This window comes from Mus caroli, chromosome 17 (assembly GCF_900094665.2).
Source record: "Mus caroli chromosome 17, CAROLI_EIJ_v1.1, whole genome shotgun sequence".
Classification (NCBI taxonomy): Eukaryota; Metazoa; Chordata; class Mammalia; order Rodentia; family Muridae; genus Mus; species Mus caroli.
Genome location: NC_034586.1, coordinates 23,994,865 through 24,006,264, shown reverse-complemented (window position 1 = coordinate 24,006,264; position 11,400 = coordinate 23,994,865). Strand labels below are relative to the sequence as shown.

The 11,400-nt window shown below is 55.4% G+C and overlaps 1 protein-coding gene across 8 annotated transcripts in view; it reads right to left on the bottom strand.

Annotated features, from left to right (window-relative positions):
- Scube3 (signal peptide, CUB domain and EGF like domain containing 3) overlaps positions 1-10,515 on the bottom strand; it is a 32,739-nt gene extending 22,224 nt beyond the window's left edge. For 4 of the 8 annotated variants that reach the window (XM_021186268.2, XM_029471126.1, XM_029471129.1 and 1 more), the window contains exons 1-2: positions 10,146-10,514; positions 71-193 (exon numbers count right to left, since the gene is read on the bottom strand). In XM_021186268.2, coding sequence (XP_021041927.1) covers positions 71-193; positions 10,146-10,230 — 208 coding nt within the window. In that variant the 5' untranslated portion in view covers positions 10,231-10,514. Of the gene's footprint in view, positions 1-70; positions 194-10,145 lie in introns of all 8 variants that reach the window. The other 4 variants (XM_029471127.1, XM_029471132.1, XM_029471131.1 and 1 more) reach the window with 2 other exon arrangements.
- Positions 10,516-11,400: the final 885 nt, after the last annotated feature.

Sequence of the window (11,400 nt, the reverse complement as noted above, 5' to 3'; positions counted from 1 at the left end):
CCTCCCAGGCTCACCTTTGCAGTGGGGACCTCCCAGGCTCACCTTTGCAGTGGGGACCTCCCAGGCTCACCTTTGCAGTGCTTCCCGTCCCCCGTGTAGCCGGACTTGCAGATGCACTTGTAAGACCGTGGGGTATTCTGGCAGATGGCATCGATGTGGCAATTGTCCGTGCCTTCCACACACTCATCTACATCTGCCAGGGGCCGAGGAGGACACGTAAGAACAGAACTGGCGTGTCTCGGGTGAGTTTTGAAGGTGTATTCCCCAGGGGCAGTGTGTCTGTATGCTCGTGCACACCCGAGGGTGCACACCTGAGGTCCCCCCCCCCCCCGCCTTCCTCGGAACACCTCAGGAATTCAGACTGTCTCAGAAAAACTCAAACCACTATGGTAACAGCGCCACCACTCTGTGAAACACCCTCTTCAGTTTAAATAGCACATGTGATGTGTCAGACAGAGCCCAGTGAGGACTAGTTCATCTTTCTTAGCAGTGACCTTGAAGGGAAAGAGACAGGCGCAGAGTCACTGGTGACGGTACAGTGACCACAGATAGTGTTTTTCTAGATCAGAACACATATAGTCCAAGTTGGCCTAGGACTCATTCCACAGCTGAGGGCGGTCCTCAATGCCTGCTCCCCCTGCCTCCATCTTCCAAAGGCTGGGATTACAGGCATGCCACACCCTGCCCAGCTGCTCTCTAGTAATTAAGGAAGAAAGGGAGGCGGGGGCTGTCTGGGATTCTCATCTGCCTCCTGGTCCACTGATTCCACTAGTGGAACACACTAGTCCTGCCCAGCACAGCACTGCACAGCTGTGATCCCAGCACTCCGTTACAACGGTACACACAAGAATATATAGGTACAGAACTGGTGTCAAGTGAGCTGTGGAGGTGTGTTTCCCAAAGGCGAAGTCCCCATATGCCTGTGCACACCCGAGCTTCCCTCGCCTTCCTCTGAACGCTTCCGGAATACAAATAAACCCAGAGACCAAGGCAGAAAGATCAGGAGTTCTAGATTAGTGCGACCCTGTCTCAAAAACCCAGAAAAAAGATGAAGTCAGCACCTGACTCTTCACCTCAGCCTTGTTCACCATGGCACCAAGAAGCATTAGAGGAGCCGAGCTTCTCTTGGCCCTGAGCTATCAATGGAAGGACTGGGAGCTGGCAGGTATTGGCCTGGCAGGCACAGCTCTCTGAGCCATCTGACCAGGCAGAGCCCCTGGCACTCTCCTCCTCTATGCCCTCGAGTTCTGGATACTTCTGGACTAACTAACACTCATTGTTCCCTCTAGTAAGTGTGACCGACAGAGCGACACTAAAGGAAGGGACTCCTCCAGAGCAGGGGATGGGGTAAGGGTAGGGGGGTGGTTAAGGACCTCCGGTGGTCTAGGTGTGGTGGAGTATCACTTGGGAGGCAGAGGCAGGAGGATCTCTGACTTGGAGGCCAGCCTGGACTACAGAGGACTATCCAGGACTATACTAAGAAATCTGCCTCAGAAAAAAAAGAAAGGGCTGGTGAGATGGCTCAGTAGGTAAGAGCACCCGACTGCTCTTCCGAAGGTCCGAAGTTCAAATCCCAGCAAGCACATGGTGGCTCACAACCACCCATAGTGAGATCTGATGCCCTCTTCTGGTGCGTCTGAAGACAGCTACAGTGTACTTATATATAATAAATACATTAATTTAAAAAAAAAAGAAAAGAAAAAGATCATAGGCAGCTGGGGAATCACATCACGGCACCCATAAAGAAGTGACGACAAGGTCCTGTGTGGCAGTCATTGCATTCAGAACGACCCAACCAGGATAAGTGACAGAAGCATTAGGGATGAGCCTCAACTCAGTCTGCACAGCAGAGCTGACTCCCCTAAACATGCCCAAGGCCCCAAAGACTGGACTCAACACATCCGATTCCAATGAGCAGCTGGGCTTGAGAATCTCTGAGTAGGGAGAGCCCACGTCTCCCTACAAACTGGAAAAACAGAGTGTATGGGTTGAAGTCTGCTAGTAAAGGGGCAGAAGCCGGGGAGTAAGGCCACTCTGAGGCCTGAGCCCTGCACATGCGCGAAGTGGGGTCTGTTACAATGCAGATTCTCAAGCCTCATCGCCCAATCCTGTGAACCCAGCTCCTTAAGGTGCGGCAACTAAACGGAGAAGTGCGCCGCACACTGGAAGTCTCTGCCGTTTGCAGAAACAGCTCTGAGTATTAGGAGACTGTCTACACTTACTGCCCACCTCAGCCAAGCTCAGCAGTCACGTGCCTGCCAAGCGGTCTCCAAAGAGAGACGATGGAGAGGAGAGAGGCCCAGTAGTCGAGTTCCTAAGTCAGGTAAGAGAGATCTTGTGGCTGGCGCGAGGCTGTTGGGGAATGTTTGAACAACTGATGGAATGGAATCAGGAGCAAGAAATGTCCGGTCACAATAAAGTCACCCGTGGAGACAGCCCCAGGTTATGACCCAGCTCTACCATTTCTCTGGGGAAGGTTTTTTTTTTTTTTTTTTTTCTTTTCTTTTTAAGAAAGCTTTACTATATAGCACAGGCTGACCTCGAACTCATGACCCTCCTGCTCCAGCCTCCCTAGTGTTGGGATGGCAGGTGCTTGCCCTGCCGCCACACCTGGCTCCTTTCTCATTTTCCATCCTTAGATTTTTCCCCCATACCATGTATCCCATGGTGGTTCATCCTCAGACGAGGTGAGGCCATTCACTTGTTAATCTGTGTGAACTGCCTGAGAAAGTCCATGGGTAGGAGCTTGAGAGGGTGAGGCTGAGAGCTGAGCACTGGGGTATCCAAGTCCCTTCTGTCCACTGCAGTGGTAGCCATGAGCCACATGTGACCCTTTTCATCTCAAAGACAGCTCTTCAGTCCCACTGGCCTTAGGCCAAATATTCATGGTGGGCTGTGCAATAGGAACCGTCCCAAGGGCACAGGCTTCACGGAACAGAAGAGATAGCTCTAGGGATTCTAAATGAGGAATGCTTCTGGGTCTGGCCCAGAATTATAGAGCCTCCTCCAGAAGTCCCTCTCCCGCAACCATCTCAGTGGCGCCTGTCTCCATGTGCTGGGGTTTGGCTCCTGATGCATCAGGCTCTTCCCTTTGTCTCCCCTCAAGTGGCCCCCAGGACCAGAGCAGCGGTGAGGCCCACCACAGCCTGCTGGATGCCTCAGGCTCTTCCTAGCCTCAGCCATCTCCCTGCTCCCAATGTTTTATGCTTTGGGAGCTCTGGGAGGTGTCTCACCCTGCTCCTACTCCCTTGGCACCAGCTACTCCCTTGGCACCAGCTCCCTCAGCACCAGCTCCCTCAGCACCAGCTAACCAGTCCACTGCATCCCACCTTCTTCCCGTTTATATTGCAGCAAGCCCACCCACTTCTGTCTGCCCTGTCCCCAGTAAGCTCCCAGCCTGAGGGGGACTGAGTGTGCCCCCCTTTGTGGCTCCTGCTGAGCCACTTAGCTAACACTCTGAAGCTGTCTCATGTAACATGTAGCCTCTCCCGTGGCTGGCGACTGCTGAAGAAAGGCCCTTCCCAGGGCATGGCTGAAGTTTTCTGGCCTGAGGCACAGAGCAGGGAGACAGGGCCCTAAATCAAATCATACCCAGCATTCCCACCTCTGCCAGGTCTTCAAAGATCCTTCTCAGCACACCTGCCAGCCCTGAATAAGTCCTCAAAGGGACCTCGGTGGCACACACGGGCACCCTCAACGTATCCATCCTCTTAGAAGCTGTTTACCAGCTGTAAGCCAAGAGACACTTTTAGGTGTGAGTTGGTTTAGGATGGTGGTCCTCCACTCAGTCTGTGCACTGGAATCTGGGGACCTATGAAGACTCATGGATGTCTAAACCCAGGAAATCAGCACCTCCAGGGCAAGCTTGTCTCTTTTCCATCTCGTGTAAATAAGCTACTTGCCTGAACTGGGAGGCACTCTGCAGGCAGCAACGTGACACACTAGGAGACGAGGTTCTAGACTTGAGTGCCACTACACCAGTCCTGGGGCAGGTGTGGACACAGGGAGTGCCCAATGGGAGCTGCTGCTGTCACTCATCCTCCTCAGCATCCTCTCGGATGCTTGCTTCATGTTTGCTCGGTGCCATGAATTCCTCGAGGCCACGGCTTCTGGATCTTTGAACCCACAATAACTGCCAGCAGAGCCGTGCACACTTGAGCACTTAGCAAATGACCACTAGGGACCTGCACAAGGGCAAAGGCAAGCACTGTGCCGGGACTGTGGGCTCCCTTGTGAGTGGGGCAGAGTAACCATGTAATGAAGGAGCTCTGAAGGCATCTGTTAAACAGATGGCAGCCGAGACCGCTACCTGCGGGATACCCCAGAGAAGAAGCTTGCCTCTTTACTCTCTTTGACCATTTGGCATTCTGGGAACAGGGGTGTCCTAGGGAGTTTATTCTGAGGAGTAGAAAGCTCACTGGGTAAAGCACCTTATGTGACCATGAGGGCCCCCAGCTGGAATTCTCAGAACTCATGTAACGCTAGATTCAGCGTGAGTGCTCCTACAGCAAAACGGGAGGCAGAGACAGGAGAGTCCCCAGAGTGGTAACTCGAGACAGACACTGTCCCAAGCAAGGTGGAAGGTGAGAGCTGACTCCCGAGGCTGTCTTCTGACCTCCACGTGTGTGCTGCGGCACTGTATCTGCACATATACACAGATTCAAGAGAGCACAAAGACAGCGTGCCCTGGACCCTGATGAATCCAGGGCTAGAAGAGACTGCAAATGGTGGATGGGAGGAGCGTGGGCTCCTTTGTTACCCTCTTGGGGAGCAGCAGGCATGGCTTATTAAAATGGATGGGGGAGCACCTACTGAAGTTATCCTGGGAAAGAACCAATAGCTAGTGTAAAGACAGGATCCAAACCCACCCCTTGAGAGACAGAGACAGAGACAGAAACAGAGACACAGAGACACAGAGAGATCTCGCCTCCCCATGCCCTCAGCTCAGTACTTTGTTGGGCTTGAAGCAACCAACCGGCACAGAGCCCAAGATGGACTACAGCTGAATCTGGCTGGTGGTTAAAAGCCAGAGTACAGATGCCGGGACACACAGAGGGAACCAGGGCCAGGGTAGACAGGGAGCGGGCAGATACACAGGCAAGGAGAAGGTGGGAGGGTGCAGTGGTGGGCAGGTGTTGTAGCCAGCCTGGGGATTCACTACTCTGGGGCCAAGCAGCTGGTCAGAAACAAAAACAAACATCAGGGGATACAGGTTCCTGCTGTTAACAGCTTCAAACCACCAGAGGAAAACTCCAAATAAATATAATTAGAAACTTGTAAAAAAAAAAATCCAGTCCTCTCTGTAAACCTGCCCCCGCCCCCAGGATCTACCCTTTGGGCATCCCACTCTTCCACAACCCTCTCCCCACCCCAGAGCCCACACAGCCTGATGCTGTTACCTCACTCAGGGATCCCCTAGGCCCGGTTCCTTATCCTGTATCTCCTCTGAGCCAGCAGCCCAGTTTGCTCAGTTTGTTCTTCAGTAACCACAAGCAGACAGCCCTGGGAACAAAGCTCTGAAAACGTGCACAAAGCTCTGAAACTCAAAGCCTGCAGCTTTCTGGGGCTATCGGTCACAGGGGGAAGCCATTGGCAAACCAAGGTCCCTAGCGCTCTGTTCAGGGGATCATTGACCCATTTCTGAAAGCCAGTTGTGGGTCCAGCTCCAAACTCCAAGCAAGTCCTTGATCTGAAGAGGGAACGGGCTGGGAGGTGACAAAGATCATTTGTGGCCACCACAGGGTGGGACACAGAGGCACTCACATGCACTTCTAGGGTAGCTACCTGCTCACCAGGCACAGGCCTGTCAGATGCTTGGGAAACTGAGGTGGTGGGAGGAAGGAAAAGTACCAAGTGACAGACAGGTCTCCAGCAGGCAGAGGACAGGGCCTGGCCTGTAGGTGGAAAGCCAGCCCTCAGGACTGAAGCTTACCAATATGAATGAGTTCAGTAAAACTGGCCAACACCCAGAGCTGCCAGTCATTAGGTTCCTCAGCGTTTGTCAAAACTCACCCCTTATCTTCCGCCCGCCTCGTGCCCCCTGAGTCAGGCCAGAGTGCAGGCTGGCAGGGAAGAGAAGCCAGTCTGCACACAGAAAGGCAATGTCCCTCTTTGCCCAGGTGAGTAAGTAGGCCATTCATCCCCTGCAAACATCCTCAGGGCTGTGTTTCCACCTCTCCCTGAGCTCCAGCAATCCCAGACTCCTGTCTCCCCAGGTCTGGGCCTCCCGTAAGCCCTGCCAGCCTGCCCCAGAGCGGCTCCGCAGTTTCCAGCCCTGACAGGAACTCTTTCTTACTGAGTGGTCATGTGCCCACACCCGCACGCCGAAGCAGGCCGGGGCCGGGGCGGCAGAGACCAGGGTGGGTTCGTTCTGGCAGCAAAGCTCCTCCACCTCCATCTTCTCCAGAGGATGTGAAGCCGTGCTCTCCCCTCCCCCACCCTCAGTTCCAAAGCTCTGGATCAAGCCACTCTGCCCCTCTCCTCCAACTAAAACAAAACGCACGCATTCACCCACTGCCTCCCCACCCCCAGTCACCGGAGTGCCACGCACACATGTGCTCACACAAGAGAGTCGCTCACATGCCCGCTCACACACCCCAGTAGTGCTCAGCTCACATTCCCAAACTCACACTCGGGCCTGCCTCCATTCACAACAGGTCCTAGCTGCTCACATCTCAAACCGGTTCTGATCTCAGATTCCAGAAGGTTCCAAAAGGCAATCCCATCTGAGAGTTCCTGATGACCCTCGCCTTGCTTTACCTGTTGTGGATGTGGCTCCCAGGTCTTTTAGTCATCTCTCTCCATTCCACCCCACAGAGACTCAGGGGAATGAGAGGTGACAGGAGGGGGGGTGCGGGGAAAACAAAATTTATATTCTCCCAGCTCTGGGCTTTCCCCCACACCTAAGACATGCCAGCAAGCCTTGGAGGGAGGTCAAAGGGGTTTCTGAAAAGTTTCTTAAAATTAGGATGAGCTTAAGGAAACAGATAAAACAGGCTCTAAGAGTGGGGTCTGTCTGTCTGTCTGTCCTGCTGCTCTCTCCAGTAGGGCCTTGGTGGGGCACAAGCAGTAGCGGCTGCCCGAGGAGCCACCCGCACCCGCTGACACGGTTACGGTTTTCATTTCATATTTTAGAGGGAGGGGCTAGGAGGAACAGTCCCCTCACTGTGGACGCCGGCCACAGGAGCCGAGGGAAGCAGGGAGGAGAGAGAGCAGCCACATTAAAGAGGAAGAGAGGGGTGGGGGAAAGGAGAGAGACACATGCTCCCAGACAGAGATGCAGAGACAGAGAGACACTGTTCAACGAGCCGGATGAACGCCCTAAGTCTCAGGGACGGTGTGATTGCTAAATGGGTGACTTTCTCAAAACTCTATCCCTAACAAGGAAAGAAAACTACCAGGTAAAGTGGATGGCCAACCTGGCTGTCCCAGAGCCCGCCTGGGGACAGGACCAGTTCCCCTGGAGGCCCCAAGACCTTTTCATTCAGTTGCAACCTGAGCCCTAAGTGAGGATTAGGTTTTTTTAACGATAGCTGTCCTGCCATCACTACCCCACCCCCACCCCACACCACCCCCCAAAAAGCAAAGCAAATTAATGCTTTTAAGTTTACAATTACCTTGGTTATCCAGTCTGTCTACTCTAAGACACACAGACAGGCACTTGAAAACTACTTAAAACCCATGTATACAGCAAGCTCACCCACCCACCAGCTGACCCACCCACTCATCCACTGGGACAAAACCTTCCTTAGGCATTTCTGATTAAACCAGGTCTTCGTAGATGCAGTGGGTCAGTGGTGTGTCAGTGCCAGTGTCCCTGTCTCCTGTGTCTCCCCCCCCCGCCCCACGCCCCCCCCTCTATCCCTCTTATATACTTAAGCTTATGCCCTCCTTCCTCAACCCCTGCATGGCCTTGAGCCTCCCAGAGACACAGATGTTCCAGGTGTGCAGAAGCGCTCTTCAGGATGCTTGCTGAGGGAGTCTGTCACGTCCAGACCCTCTAGAGTGACACTGAAAAGCTCCTGGCATCCAAGGCTAAGTCCCCAGCCCTAGTGATGGATGGGAGGTGTCGAGGGGGCACGAGAAGACTCCCGAAGGAAGCCCACAGCACTATGGGTAAGCCTTCGAGACTCAGACCAAATAGTTCTCATCTTCCCCTGTAACATCTACCTGCAAATTTGAGTCCAAATTTTGAGTCCAGCAAACCTGTTGTTAGGCAACCTTTGACCGACAGGGTTGCACAGGCTTCCTGAATGGCGGGGTTAATGAGAGGCTCCCTTCTAATCCCAGCTAGACTCAGAAATCCTAAAGGGGGTGGGGGTACAGCTACTGCAACCCCATCAGGGCAGGTGGAGCCCATGACTGAGGTCAGCAGAGACCCTGAGGGTACCGCCTCTACTGCAGCTGAGTGTCCCCCAGTACCTAATGGGGTGTCCAATAAAAGAAGGTGCCCTTGAGTACCCAGCTCCTCCTATCCTCAGCAGATGGGCTGGTCTCCAGGCTTGAGAGTTTTGGTTCCCCAACACCTGTGCCATTCAGGGGTCTCCAGCTGCACCTGGAACCCCTTTAATAGACGGCTTCTCCTCCTGCCCCCCCCCCCAGCCCCTGCAGACACTGGCTCCAACTTGAAAGAGGCCCTTATCTTGTCTCTAGATTACTGCGCGAAATCTGTTCCTTCCTCAGACTAAACTCCCTAGCTAATTCCATGTTATGAGTAAGTCAGCATGCACTACAAAAGCCAGCTTTGTTTACGAAAACACACAAGCAAATCCTCTGCGGGGAGAGGGGCTGTTCCAGGCGGCGGCAGCAGCGGGCTGTCTGGTAGGAAGGCTGCAGAAGCGGCAGTTTGGGGCTGGAAGGAAGTGAGGGTGGGGTCTGGTACTTGACAGCTGAGGGTCTCTCGTGTTTGGTTATGTTAATGGACAGGTCTGAGGGGGCAAGGGAAGAGGCAGTGTTTTGGACGAAGAGGGAGGTGTTGGCTTAGCACCTTCTACCAACAGTGAAAAGCTGCTGGCATAGCCCAGCTTAAGATTCAGCACACACACCCCGCCCGCGCCCCCCCCCCGCCCCGACACACTGACCCGACTGACTGACTGCCAGACAACTCGACGACTTCCTCAACTCCCAAGTTCAACTTTCCTCCTGACTCAGACACCTCTTCATCCCTGGCTGGCTTCAGGAACCCCCAGGACAATAGGCAGAATCTACCTCCCCAGGCAAAATCTTGCTAAGAGGAATTTTCTTTTTGTCCATATAAATCTCTTTTGGGTGAGGACAGCGTGGGGGGAGGGGTACAGCAGGTCAATGGGGGGAGGGGAGGCTGTCCCCAGAGAACTGTGGGACACCAGCCTGGTTTCTGCCAGCGCAGCCTTGGGACTGGCTGGCCCAGGAGCGCGGGGTCAGGGACCGGGGCAGGAGGGCCTCCCAGTCTCTCTCTAATTCCTAGAGGGATCTGTCAGAGCTCCCAGCCTGGAATTTTACTTTGTTATTTTAATGCAATTCTAACCTGGATTTAAATGGAATTGGAAACCCCAGGCCTTAATAAATAAATATTATGATAAGAAATGAAAGCCATGCGAGACGAAAGGGATCCCCCCCCCCAAAGGCAGAAACGCAACGTTCGTGCCAGAAGGCAGTCACAGACATTTTCTCCTACTGCTCCTACTATTCTGTGACAGGCAGTCGGTTTCACCGCGAAAGAGTCTGTTTTTCTTTAACATCCTTCGACTTGATAAGACGGTAACTTCGAAATTTCGGCCTGACTCTGCCTCATGCGGGCAGGGGAGGAGGTTACGAAGCGTATAGCAGAGTTGAAAACTTCCTTCCCTCAGTCTCAAGCTCCAAAGTGAAGTCCCTGGCAATGTTTGAGATAAGATTCTCTCTGACCTCGGAGGAAGATGCTAGATGGTGGCAGGGAAGTCCGCAGAAGTGCATGCATGCTCCCTTCTGCTGGCCGCCCCCCTCCCCAGGCGCTATTGACTGTCGCGCAGCGCCCCAAGGTCTAGCCCTGGCCGAAGAGTCGGGGGGCACAGGGCCGGGTCCTGACAGCCACGCACTTCTAGACACCTGCCCTGGTGGCTCCGGCCCCGCCGTCCCACCGCCCCTCTGTCCCGCCGCCCCACAATCCCGCACCGCGCCTCCCTTACCTTGCGCAGCTTTGCTATGCTGGGCGGCGCGCGCGTGGACCAGCAGGAGGAGCAGGCAGAGCCCGGGGACGCGCCCCGAGCCCATGGCCTGGAGCTCCGCGCGGCGGGGCCGCGGGGGTGTCGCAGCCCCGGGGAGGGCGCGAGGAGGAGGGGGAGGGGACTGGAAGGCGCCCGGCGGAGGCTCCGGGCTGGGCGTGGGGAGCGCGCGGTGGGGAACGCGGGCAGGCGCGGGGCGGCGGCCCGAGGGGCGACCCGGGCTATCGCACCCGACGCCCAGCTTCGCCCGCGGGGAGCTGTAGCCTGAGAGCGAGCGCGCAGAGCCGGAGCTGGGACCTGAGAAAGGGGAGGGGAGACGTAGCGCCTAAACACGCCCTTTCTGCCTCTTTCTTCCTCCCTTGCTTTCTCCTCTCCCGGGCTCCGTCTGTTTTTCTTCGCCTTTCTCCTCCTCCTCCTCTTTCTCCTCCTCTCCTTGCTCCTTTTCGTTTTCTTCCTCCTCCCCTTCCCACTGCCCCTCCTGCTTCTCCTCTCCGTCCTCCTCCTCCTCCACCTCCTTTTTCGTGCCCTTTTTTTTTCTTTCAAAGGGGGCCTCGGCGTGGCGGCCGCTCCCCCTGCGCGCCCGGGCGCGCGGCCCCCTCCCCAGGCTGCCGGGCCGCTGCCTGCAGGAATTTACAATCCGGCGCTGGGGGAGCGGGCCCGGTCTCCATGGAGACGGCTTCCCCGGGAGCAGGGAGGTCAGGCGCAGACCGCGCACAATCAATGGATCAATGCAAGCCCCCGCTCCGCTCCAGACCAAACAGCACCGGGGCTCCGGCTTGTCCGCTCTCTCCCCGTGGGGAGCTAGCGGGGGAGCCGAGGGTGCGCCCCCCGCGCTCGCACGCTAGGAGGGCCGAGCAGCGAAGGTCTGCACGCGCACCTCTGCGGGGAGACAAAGAGGGCGCGAGGTGTCGAGGAGGCTTGGAAGGGCTGCACCTCGGAACAGAGATGGGCTGGGACTCCGGTCCAAGGAACGTCCTCCGAACCTTTAGCCCTAAAGTCACTCCCACCCTCTGGACACAATCCTCATACTCAGATGAGTCCTGGCTAAAACTCCCCGGCTTCAAGGGCAGGCTCTGTGGGCGTTGAAGGTAGCCCGGTGAGACGCCCTTCTCCCTTCTCGGCGTGGCTCCCATATGCACTGTCTACTGCTCAGCACACCGGCAGAAGCTACCCCACGGTCATCCTGGGCACACACAAAGGCTCTGTACAATCTCTCCAA